We start from the raw sequence: 12,182 nt of genomic DNA on the forward strand, positions 1-12,182 counted from the left end.
TGTATTTGTCACTGAAGGAAATTTCAAAAGCAGCTTGTGAAAATGCATTGGATTCTGTTGTTCAAAGAAAAAAAAAATCATCGATGTCTTTTGGACATGCAGGAATTAAATCTTTGGAGCCCAAAATATAACTAAGCCCCTATTCCTGGTCTCCACTCTTCGACCTTCAGTCCCATAGTAACTGGATAAGAATTCCTCTTTTATTCTGTCTGCTTTGTCTTTGAAATACCTTGTCTGCACCTCAGCATGTCCTGAAGACAGTTCCCCCTAATTCAGTAAGAGCTGGGAATGTGCACTTTCAAGATAAGAAACTACTAGTGCATAGTTTTGTAGACCAGGAATGTACCTCCAAACCTTGGTAAACCATAGGATTCCAATTCCTCCCTGATAAACATGATCTCCTATGACTGTCTAACACTTCAGGGTGATCAGCAGGACAGTCTGCCTTTACAGGAAGAATGCTACCCATGTCCTTCTCCTCAAGCGCCTGAATTTCAAAACCTCCAGCCGGGATCCTTTATGTCACAGAATGCTTAGTTCACCAACCTCACTAGAGTGAAAAGGGTCAGTCTTTACAATCTGGGGCTTTTTGTGTGTGCATTTGAGCCTCAACATTATCAATGAATTATTGGATTGCATAGCTGTCTGCACAGTGATACACAGTTGCACTTGTGCAGGTCCTTTTATTAAAAATATTACTTACATAGACAGGATGAAGATCAACTCCATACATTTCAAGTGTCTTCACCACTCCTAAGTAATTCAGTTCTGCCTCAGCTGGAACTTGGCCCCTGTTTGATATATATACACCAATCTTACATGTAGCTACTCAATGCAGAAGTTCTCAGAAATTATATACACATGTGGCTTCCTGACAAACAAGAAGAATGCTGGCATAGACCCAGTTCATATTACTCTGTGGAGCAGTGCCCCTGTTCCCCTTCAGCACACAGATGATGCAACATATGAGTTGGGACCTCGTGTAAAGGCCCCATTCACTTCGGTGGTTTAACATTCTCAACCCAAGGGGAAAAAAAACTTCCATTGGGAGGACTGGATTGAGGCTCAATGAATCAGGACCAAGTCAGGAGTTGGTTTAAAGCACCCCACCCTGCTACCAGATGGATTCATGGAGGGTCTCAATCTAAGTGCTAGTCACTAAATTTTAAAAAAACAAAAGCCTATCAGATGATCCTTTAAAAGTCACATGCAGGTTGGCTCTAAGTTTCATCAACTCTGGAGTACCAGTTGTTACCAGAGCATTCACTGGATCCCTGCTACTTAATACAATCAGAATCCAGAAGACAGTAACCCCAGGAAGTTACGAGATTTTTAAAATCCTACCTTATTTTCAGTTTACCTTCAATTGTTGGGGGAAAAGTTGATTACTCTGATGAATTCTTTTTAAAGCTAGTTTTTTGTTATTATACAAATAAAAGTATCCATAATTGCAATAGTAGAGTACAATGTAATGCAAATTAGGGCCAAGCTAGATGTGAAAATGGAGATGCATCAAATGCACCTGATATTTCAATATCTTTCTATTTAAAAATAAAAGTAACTGTGGGGCAGAGGGACAACTTAGATCAAGGCTGTGGGGGGGGATGTAATCCTTCACTACTACACATGATCCAAACCAGTTCCTTCTGAGATAGCTTTCAGCAACAACAAAAATGCGCTACAAATGCATTCACACACCACTGACATCACATCTAGTTTGGCCCTTAGAAAATCTTCAAGTATTTATAGCACTCCAGTCTATGAGTCTTTTGCATACTTTTTCTCCCCAGCTGTTCGCTCTCATTTTTCAGTTCTAAATATTTTACTGAATTCCTTAGATTTGCCAGTTTCCAAATTCCATCTCTCTTGCTCACAATGTTGCTTCCCCACAATTTCCCCACAATGCTGCTTTCCACATACTGGCATTCCGTATCAAGCAGCCTTATCACTTTATTTATTTGGCTCTTCAATTCACAACTTAAATCACTTGACTCATTTCTCAAATATTCTTTTTCCATCCATCTCACCTTTCTGATTAAGAAGTAAAAGATTATGTCAAACAAGTATGCTGACTGATGAATTGATTTATCTTAGAAATGAGGCTCACTGCCAGGCTTTTAAAAAGTTTGTTCTTGTTTATTGCAAGTTTTCTTTTCCCCATCAAGCTTACTGATTTTAAGTGTTGTGCTTTTGCATTTATAAAACTGTGTGCAAGCATGAATGCTAGCTGGCCAATTCCTCTCTTAACTCAGATCACTAGTTCTAAGCTCACTGATATGCCTCAATGAGATGTTATTGACACTGAAGTATCATGCATGGAGGGGACTACTGAAAGCTGGTAGAATTGCATATCTGCACCTGAAAGGAGAGGTTGGGAGGTAGTAGAATGTAGGTTGTCCCCCTCACCTCCCCCAATTCTGGTATACGTTCACTGCAGAAAGCTTTGTAGCAGTTATGAGTGATATAGAGGCAGATCGGGATACTAAGAGGGATTGGTCTATAAATTGAAGTACCTTGAAGTTCAGGCAAGCCTGATCCAAGACATAAGCACCTAAGGTGGTAACAAATTCCACCACCCACTCTTCCTTTTTGTGTGCATATACAGTGGGTCCTCTTTAGTTGCAGATTCAGAACCTGCAGATCCACCACAGGTTCCAAACCTGTGGCTGGAAGACCCACTGAGGACCTCCCCAATGCGACTGGAACCTAATTTTGGTCATGTCTTGGAAGTTTTCTAAGGTCCTTAGAGGCAGTGCAAGACCTCTGTGGCCTCAGAAAGCCCCCTGGAGATGTCAGGGGGGCTTTCTGCGCATGGCCGTCTACAGGCCTCAGAACGACTCTGGACATGACTGGAACAAGGTTCCAGTTTCATCTGGAGGCCCTATTGGATTGCAACCCACAGATTTAATTATCAATTGGGAACAGGATCACAGCAGCAGCTACCTCCTCCAGTTACATTGTTGTTATCTCTGGCAGCACCACTAGAGGAGGCAGAGGGAAGCTATGTCCTCATCCTCTTCGTGCTCACTCTCCCTAGAGTGATGGAAGAAAAGTATGGGGCAGCAGCTGGGTGGAGTAGCCAGATAGGCAGTGGGTCACAGAAGGTGGTGAGTGGGCACAGAGCATAGGATGCCCTCTGCTTACCTTGACTTATAGATGGGCTGCCCCAGATGAAGGACTGTTCTCTGAGAAATGATGTAGCCTACTGTTGCCTGTACAGATTGCTCTGCCATCTCAATACTCAGCTTGCATAGTTGAAAATAAACCAACTATTACTGAGACGCTGCAAGCCTCTCTCCTCCAAAGGAAGACAAAATTTAGGCAGCATTGCCTATGACGCTTCCCATTCCTTGGGGGAGTGGAGAGCAAATATTCACAATATAATCTGCCTGTGGGGTCATTTTCTGTTTTCATTCATTCATTCATTCATTCATTCATTCATTCATTCATTATAGCGCCTTTGGCTGGAAGCCGACAATCCAATAACACACATTGTTATACTGTAATGCACATAGCAATGTAAAGCAAGGCAGGCATACTAGGCTTAAAAACATGGGATATATTTATGTCTGTTCTGAGGAAAGTCAAACTCCTCGTGTAAGCTCTTCAGATTTAAAATAGCAATCAGTACAGTTCTTCCTTTTTCCACAGCACAGCTTTGGAAAAAAGCTTTCCATTTTCTTTACTGCTCTTTTTCTTGTACCATCTTATTTCCTGTGCCATATTAAGGAATAAAACTAAATCCTTACACCAGAGTTTTGTGTATTCGATCTATGGCATCTTCTAGTTCTTCTTTTTGGTCTGGAACAAAGCGATATTCTGAAACATAACCCGCAGGGTGCTTGAATGGGTCATAGTCTCCAAGTTCAGCTACACAGTATACAAGAAAAAAAATCTTTAACATTTTCTGTAGTTTATACAAAAATATTACATATTTCCCAATTCAGATATTTAAAAACCATATGACAAATTTGTGTCTTCAGAGCATATGCAGAGCTCAGAGGGCACAAAAGTGGAAGAACTACAGGGCTGACAACCCAAGGAAGTATAAGTAATTGATGTTCACGACCTGCAAGCAAGTTGCATCTTGAACTGTGTGTCTCATTCCCTCCCACTGCTATGCCATGTCACACACATTTGCACAATGGCTCAATTCCTAGTAGTGATAATTACCAACCTAAAGGTACTGACTGATACACTCTGCTACATTAAAAGAAAATCCTCAAACATTTTTTCCTCAATTTCTAAGAACATTTTTTATCAATGAATCTGATTTGTGATCTCCAACATCCTTCTCAATTTCAGCATTGCTGAACTTCAGAGGGTGACAACCATCACCTTGGGAAAAGGAAGAGGACTTGTGGAAATTAGCACTTGGAACAAGGAGCCAGGTACAAAGGTGAAAGGTGGGGGGGGGAGATCTTTTTGTAAGCACTCAGTTCCCTTCTCAGTTCTAACCACAGTTTGTGGATAAGCCACAATATTCCTTCAGAAGGTAGCAGTGCACAAACCTGAGACTTGGTAATATCTTTGAACTATGGTTTAACTACGGTTTAGCATTGCATCTGAATTCACCCATAGTATCAATAAAGGAAAATACGATACCATTTAACAAAAAATACATACACTGTAATGCATAAGCACCAAGCTGAGCAGCAATGTTGAAAGGACAAGGCAAGCGTCCTTGCAAGACATCTTGCTTCACCTGCAAAAATACTTGATACCTAAAATAAAGATAGAAAGTAAAATTATTATACAACTCTACAGACCCTTATGTGCTGCTAGTGCTAGATCGGGGCTAGTGCTACTGTAGCAATAAAGAGAAATGTCATTCTCTCTGGACTACAAAAATGATAGTCTGTGCATAGATAGCCTTATAATTGTGGATTACCTAGCCTCAGAGCTGGTGTAGCATAGTGGCTAAAAGACTGAGTTGTGAACTAAGACTTTCCTGGTTCAAATCTTGCATTATTATGCCTCCCTAATTCTCTAGATTGGGGCAAATAAGACAGATAAGCTACATTACCTAATGCAAAAGCAGCTCTGGAATTATACAGAGTTACACCTACTACTGCAGTATTGAATATATGTAACCCTATATAATGTCACAGCTGCTTTTGCATAACCAATACTTGTTACGATCTGGTATCCCCTTTGCAACATGCTTTTGGCTCACCCAAGACAGCAGGTCTTCATGCTGTCTGCATTCAGTCGATCAGTTTGCACACTGAGTATATCCACTTAAAATGCAGCACAATCAGCATTTGATTACCATATCTACTTTATGATTCTGAAACCAGCCTAAAATCACTATCTAGCAGAGCATGGGACATGAATCTTTCATGGAACTTTGTTCTGCTGCGTAGGGGTTGATCCATTTTGAAAATAAATGAACTGAAAACTATTCCTTACAGTTAGTGTAAAACAAAGCTATGGGAGAGCAACAGAATCTCTTTCTAGAAGCAAATGCATCACAGCACACAAATCTGAGAATGACTCAAACAAAGCACACCATCATAATCCATGCAAAACTTTGGGTACAATCTAGCCAAAACTAAACTAAGAGATTAATTTGAATTTAATTCTTTCAGTCAGACATCAGTGAAACTTAAGTGTAATTATCCACCTTTTAAAAATTACACCCCAAGAACTTACAAAGTTATTTTTCCAGCTACTTTATAAGAACCCACAACACTGTAACACTCATGGTTAACTGTTATACATAATATACCTGGTAATTTCTTCTTTTAGTTTGCATGGATCTTCCGCATAGAATTTAACACCAAAGTATAGGGTATATGGTGGACCAGCTACAGGAAATAAGAAAGCTAATTGATTTTTGAAAGACATACACATATACACGCAGTTTACCATATTCAGCTCATGCCTAGTCTCTCCATTATCTTTCCTTCCCTGCTGTGAAATTCCTATTCTGATGTTCTCCCTCCAGCCCTTGGCAGAGTGCCCTGAAAACTGTGCTAGTCAAAATTCCAAACTAATTTGCCATAATTCTAGATTTCATTTTTTTAAAGCTTCAAATCAAATGCAATCCACGTCATGTAGAGATTTCAAAAGTTCTATTATAGCAAAGAACAGTTTAATCAAAGAAACATCTGTGGGCCTGAAATGAGAAGTAGCAGAATTGCTAACAATCAGTGCATGTGATTTTGCTGTACGCAGCAACATTAATCCACCTCAAATGGCAAAATAATCAAAATTCCACAATCGGCTTCAATGGCACTCTACATGTTGCATTTTTTATGCTTTTTCATAATCAAATAATGTTTATAATGAACAAAATCGTATACATACTGTTTATGAGTTCCTTATGTTCTGTAAGAGTCTTTGAGGGATCCAACCAGTACTGTGAAAATGAACAGAAACTGGTCATTAAAATTGTGAAAAATATTCAGAATAAATATTGCTATATTAAGAGACTCTCTTAAAAGCAAAGTCATTACTTAGCTTTAGAACAGGGGTGCCCAAACCCCGGCCCGGGGGCCACTTGTGGCCCTCAAGGTCTCTTAATGCGGCCCTCAGGGAGCCCCCAGTCTCCAATGAGCCTCTGGCCCTCCGGAGATTTGTTGAAGCCCACACTGGCCCAACGCAACTTCTCTCAGATTGACGGCGACTGTTTGACCTCTCATGTGAGCTGTGGGATGAGGGCTCCCTCCACTGCTTGCTCTTTCACATCTGTGATGCAGCAGCGGCAGCAAAGGAAAGGCCAGCCTTGCTTTGTGCAAGGCCTTTTATAGGCCTTGAGCTATTGCAAGACCTTCATTCGTTCATATAAGTTCATCTTTAATATATTCATTTATGTAAATTTATTCAAATTTGAAATGTAAATTAATTCTTTTTTTTCCCCGGCCCCCGACACAGTGTCAGAGAGCTGATGTGGCCCTCCTGCCAAAAACTTTGGACACCCCTGCTTTAGAAGAATCTAAATGTCAGCCTAAAACAAACACCAGAAAGCGTAAAACATCAACCCATAAGATTATGCATAAAGCATCCTGCTCCCCTGCAAAGCTATGTAGACACAACTGCAGACTTTCAACTCATATACACAGTACCACATTTTAATTTTGCTCATTAACGCTCAGTTTTGCTGTTGCACTTAAAAAAGCCCTAGTTCATTTCATTGAGCTGACAGCACATGAATTCTGATAAAACCACTGCCATAATAAGCATCATCAGGTTAAGAAACAAATGCTGTGCATTTCCTCTAGGGAATAAAAAGAAAAGATGCATTGCCTACCTGTTATAGATCAGCAGCCTTTTGGTCTGGAGTTGTGCCACTTTTTTATTTTATTACTCTTACTTATAAATTGCCTTTCTGCCACTGCATTCAGGTAGTTTACAATAATTTTTTTTTTTTAATGGCTTACACTCTCATAAACACAAACGGGAAAGGGACATAGTAACCTATATTATGCTCTATACAGCATCTAGTATCCTGCTGGCTATAAATACTAGCTGTAGTGGTCACAACAATGGAGGTAAAAGCAACTGCAGAGACAGCTACTCTATTTCCCAATTGTTTTCTGAATATTAAACTTTACAGAAAGCACAGTGTCAAGGATACAAGGTCAGGACTAAATAATATATGTAATTTAGATGTTTCTAAGTAAGATAATTTGCTATGGAGACAGCACCCAACATTATCTACTATTTATCAATCCTTTGATTTTGCCATCCAAGGATGCTCAATTGAGATTGACAAAGGGAGTTTATCTGAACAACTGCAAAATTAATATTGTTCTAACATGTGAAATTTCTATGGGCAAAATTCAGCTAGGCTTTGAAGAGACTACATTGTGTACAAAATGAGACCACAACTCAGGAAGAGTGCATGGCTTGCAGGTTCAATCTCCAGCATCTCCGAGCTTAGAAAAAAACTATCTGGGAGAGTCCCAACCAGTCAGTCTAGACCAATGTTTCTCAATGTTTCTCCCCTGCCATACCACTTTGTATGGTCTACCTACTGGAAATACCACCAGAAGTAACTAGTGATGATGTCATCGCCAGTTACTTCCAGATTGGGAGGCCAAATACAATACAACAAACATCAGTAAGAGGCTCAGGATGGATAGGAGGGCTTTTTCTAACGTGCAAAAAGTGCACGCTGGAGCACTGTCTGCTGAGTTGAGGCTCCTACCGCTAATTGTCAGGTTGCATTGCTGGTCTCACTGCCAGGTGGAAGGAGTCTGAGAGTTTCACGTGTACCACTGGACACCACCTCAAGTACCACTAGTGGTATGAATACCACTTTGAGAAACACTGTTCTAGAGAATACCGAGCTAGGTAGACAATGGATTGACTCAGGACCAAATAGTTTCCTGCATTCTAATTTGGTAAAATGATTTAAAGCAAGTTATCTTTACAGAAAGATATGTATTTCTGAGGCAACAATTATATCATTGTAAGTTAAACAAGACCACCATTAATGGATAATCCCCTCCAGAATATTCTAAGAAGAGGAGCTGTGAGCAATGCCAGCCTTAAAACTCTTTCACAACAAGAGTAAAAAGTCAAAACTATCCAATACTTTGGGTTCACACTCTTCTTAATGACTAACAAGGCAGAGAGATTAAAGATGCCACAAATAATTACAAATTTCCAACCCCAAAGACAAACTGGCATCTATACCAATAAATGCCAATAAATATCCTGAACAAACATCAGTGTTATAAATACTGTATAATAGTTTTCACAGATTCACCAAAGAAAAGAAAGGAACTTAATGCACAAATCAAGACTCAATTAAGCCAACGTGGAAGAATAGAAATGAAGTACAATGGCCCAATCTGTTTTTATGCATAAACAATTAGCAAAAACTTTGTGTTTGAACAGGATGACCAGATACAATGGTGGACACAGTGCCTATACCTTTAACCATTATACAGAAGAGGGATTTTGGCAGGTGCAGCTTTTTAAACCCTTCCATGCTGAGCTGCACCTGTCAAAATTCCGTCTTCTATACAATGGTTAAAGGTATAACCACTCTGTCCTCCATTGTATCTGGTCACCCTGAACTGGAAACATACACAAGAACCTACCCTCTGGATAACACAAAAGCAAAAAGACAGCATACTCTAAAGAACATAGCAATTGTGAAGAAGAAGGAGGAGGAACATGCAAATTAGCATTCTATTTTCTTTTTATAAATTGTATCCTAAGTTTGTCTTCTGTTTAGTGAAAATTGCCCTTCCCCTCTGTACAATCTTCTCTAAGAACTGTTCTTGAAGTTTAGGGGACTCTCAGAAGCAGATGGTTGCAAAGGGGAGATCAGCCAAAATCTCCCTCTCCACTTACACAATGGGGAGTTACACAATAGTAGCATTATGATACAATCCCTCTGTTTTGTAAGAGTTCAAAACTTAAGGACTTCCTTAAACTGCTTTCCACAGAAGAAGTTCAACTCTTCCTTTCTGACAGCTCAAATATTACATCATAAGGCCCACAGTGGTTCCCAAACCTTTTAGCCCCAGGACCCACTTTTAAAAACGACACTCTATCAGGACCCGCCTAGCTTTACAAGACAAAAAAATTTCACTTAACCAACTGCTCAAGTCTCTGTTTTTATCCTTGGGGGGGGGGTTGCCTTCAATTTCTATAGAATAGTATATTTTTCTTGTCAGTTTGGAGCCTAATGGCGCCTGCAGCCTAATGCAGCCTGGAGACTACGGGGTCCAGAAGGCTTAATACATTTTCCTTATCAGCTTGGAGGGGTTGCTGCAGCCTAATGGTTGCTGATTTATGAATGTCAAGAGGTGTGGCTATAATAGTGATTGGGCAGCAGTGCTCACCCCCAATTGCAGATTTAAACCTTGATGCACAGAGTCTAATATGCCATGCCAGTTTCGCAATCCACAAAGAAATCGAGATAAGACCCATTGGTGGATCCTGACCCACAGTTTGGGAACCACTGTATAGAAGTAGACCCATGTCTGTAAATTCAGGTCTGCCTCAATACCATATAAAGTGAGGGCCTGACTTAAAGAGCAAGAGGTACACAGGCATGAGGTGCTGAATCTCTAGACATCTAAATGGCTTGCAGAATTTCACAGCCCAGTTTTGAAAATCTGGCCTAAACCTCAATACTTTGGACTTTTTTATTAAAAAGAAAAGAAAAGTAAAATTACATAAAAAATAAACTGTACATTCCACTGACGTGCTATTATAATTAAAATTCTTTATGTGATAATAAATCATTCTGTTTCTTTAAAGATCCATGCCACAACTGTGTACTGGGTCAAATGCAGGTCAAATGCTCTGAACTTGTTTGCAAGAAACCATTAAGGAGGTCGAAAACTTTCCATTCCTCATGATGTCAATCATCAAAATGCCTCTAGTACAGCAAGAGGCTTACACACACTCTTCACCTTTCCCAGCCCCGTTTAGCTGGCCCCTTTGCTGACCTACTATAGCAAAAAGAGAAGAACAGATTCATAAATTCTCTTTGCAGATTCATGGTTTCAAGCATACATTCCAGACACATGTCAAGTTTTGTTCCAGAATCGCACTTTGCTGTGTTTAAACTAGTTCAAACATACACACACCCCTCCAGGTTTCAACTCGCTTATACACGTGCAACATAATATTGCCAACCACACTCCAAGTATCTTATTAAAGGCATTCAGTTGCATTTTCCAACCACCAGTTTTGGGCATCCACAGTCATCTTTAATGGTGCCTGCACATCACCACTTGCAAAAAGGATTTCTCTCCCTTATGAGAAAAGGCTACAGCGTTTGGGGCTCTTCAGTCTAGAAAAAAGGCACAGGGGGAGGGAGACATGAATGAGGCATATAAAATTATGCAGGGGGACAGAGTGGATAGAGGGAAGTTCTTTTCCCTCTCACACACCACCAGAACCAGAGAACATCCACAAAAATTGAGTAATGGAAGAGTTAGAACAAACAAAAGAAAATATTTCTTTACCCATTATGTAATTAATCTGTGCAACTTCTTGACACAGGATGTGGTGATTTCACTTAGCCTAGCTGCCTTTAAAAGGAAACTGGGCAAATTTATAGAGGAAAAGTTCATCATAGATTACAAGCCATAATGGGTATATGCAACCTAGGCTATCTCTGAATATATATGTAACAAAATAAATGAAAATGGAATTAACCATGAACAAAAAAACAAAATAAATGAAAATGGAATTAACCATGACTGATGTTTCTTGGTTTCTGAAGAGTAGAACCTTTATTGGCATAGAACCTGTATTGGTCTATATGCCAATAAAGGTTCTACTACTCCTAAAATATTTTTGAAATTAGTAGGCAACCAAATAGAAAAGCTCCCTTAAAAATTGTAATGTGCCCAGAGGATTTTGTGCTTGATTACTTAAATGTCTTAAAGCTTCTCAATACAATAATTTTGACAGGATGCAAGTCATACAAAACAAAACAAGCAACAACATAGAAGGTTTTACTCTATTATGCTCATTATAATAAGGGAATAATTTGAACATATATTAATTAATGTACATGCATAATTAAAATGTTTTAACTATTTTTTCCTTTTTATCTTCTTCTCTTTAAGTGTAATTGCTTAACAATCTGTTTGTTCACTGGAAATTTGTTTCTATTACATCTTAAGTGTAATGGAAGGGATTGGGATGTAGCTAAATGGTAGACAGTGCCAGTCAGAATTGACAATTAACTAAATGAATCAACAGTCTAACAGCGCAATCCTGTCTGTTCAGATGCAGGTGGGACAAGCATATACTGTCACAAACATGTTGGAAAGCACATTAAGATAGTGCATCCACTCCTGGTGCTAGAGCTAAAGTCTGTGCCAGCCTGCCAATACCAGATCCCAATGGAGCTGGTAAGTTTCCACCAGGCAAGTGAAGGGTGGAACATAAGTGGGGAAGAGGTGACATGGGACACAGGGAGGATAAAGAGGGGGCAAGAATGGTGGCAAGGGCCTCACCCCCTTCTTGGGCCTGATTTCCCAACACAGAGTTGCTTGGATTTGTGCCAGCTGGCACATGCCAAAATAGCTTGGACTAACAGATTTTGCTGACACAAGCCCAAATAACTCCACAGTGGCTTCTGGGGCTTACCCCAGGGAGAGAAATGTCCTCTTCCCTTGGGGAGACCTCCAGCAGCTTCTCTTCCCACACCGGATATAGCAGAAGCTGTTTCTGTGCCACTATATCACAGCACAGAA

At 39.9% G+C, this 12,182-nt stretch overlaps 1 protein-coding gene across 2 annotated transcripts in view; it reads right to left on the bottom strand.

Moving 5' to 3' along the window:
* Positions 1-12,182, bottom strand: part of EPB41L4A (erythrocyte membrane protein band 4.1 like 4A) — a 102,550-nt gene that overhangs the window by 50,152 nt on the left and 40,216 nt on the right. For both annotated transcript variants that reach the window (XM_066613999.1, XM_066613998.1), the window contains exons 3-7: positions 6,313-6,364; positions 5,732-5,810; positions 4,627-4,724; positions 3,750-3,870; positions 704-791 (exon numbers count right to left, since the gene is read on the bottom strand). In XM_066613999.1, the coding sequence (XP_066470096.1) occupies positions 704-791; positions 3,750-3,870; positions 4,627-4,724; positions 5,732-5,810; positions 6,313-6,364 (438 nt within the window). The remainder of the gene's footprint in view (positions 1-703; positions 792-3,749; positions 3,871-4,626; positions 4,725-5,731; positions 5,811-6,312; positions 6,365-12,182) is intronic.

This window comes from Tiliqua scincoides, chromosome 2 (assembly GCF_035046505.1).
Source record: "Tiliqua scincoides isolate rTilSci1 chromosome 2, rTilSci1.hap2, whole genome shotgun sequence".
Taxonomy (NCBI): Eukaryota; Metazoa; Chordata; class Lepidosauria; order Squamata; family Scincidae; genus Tiliqua; species Tiliqua scincoides.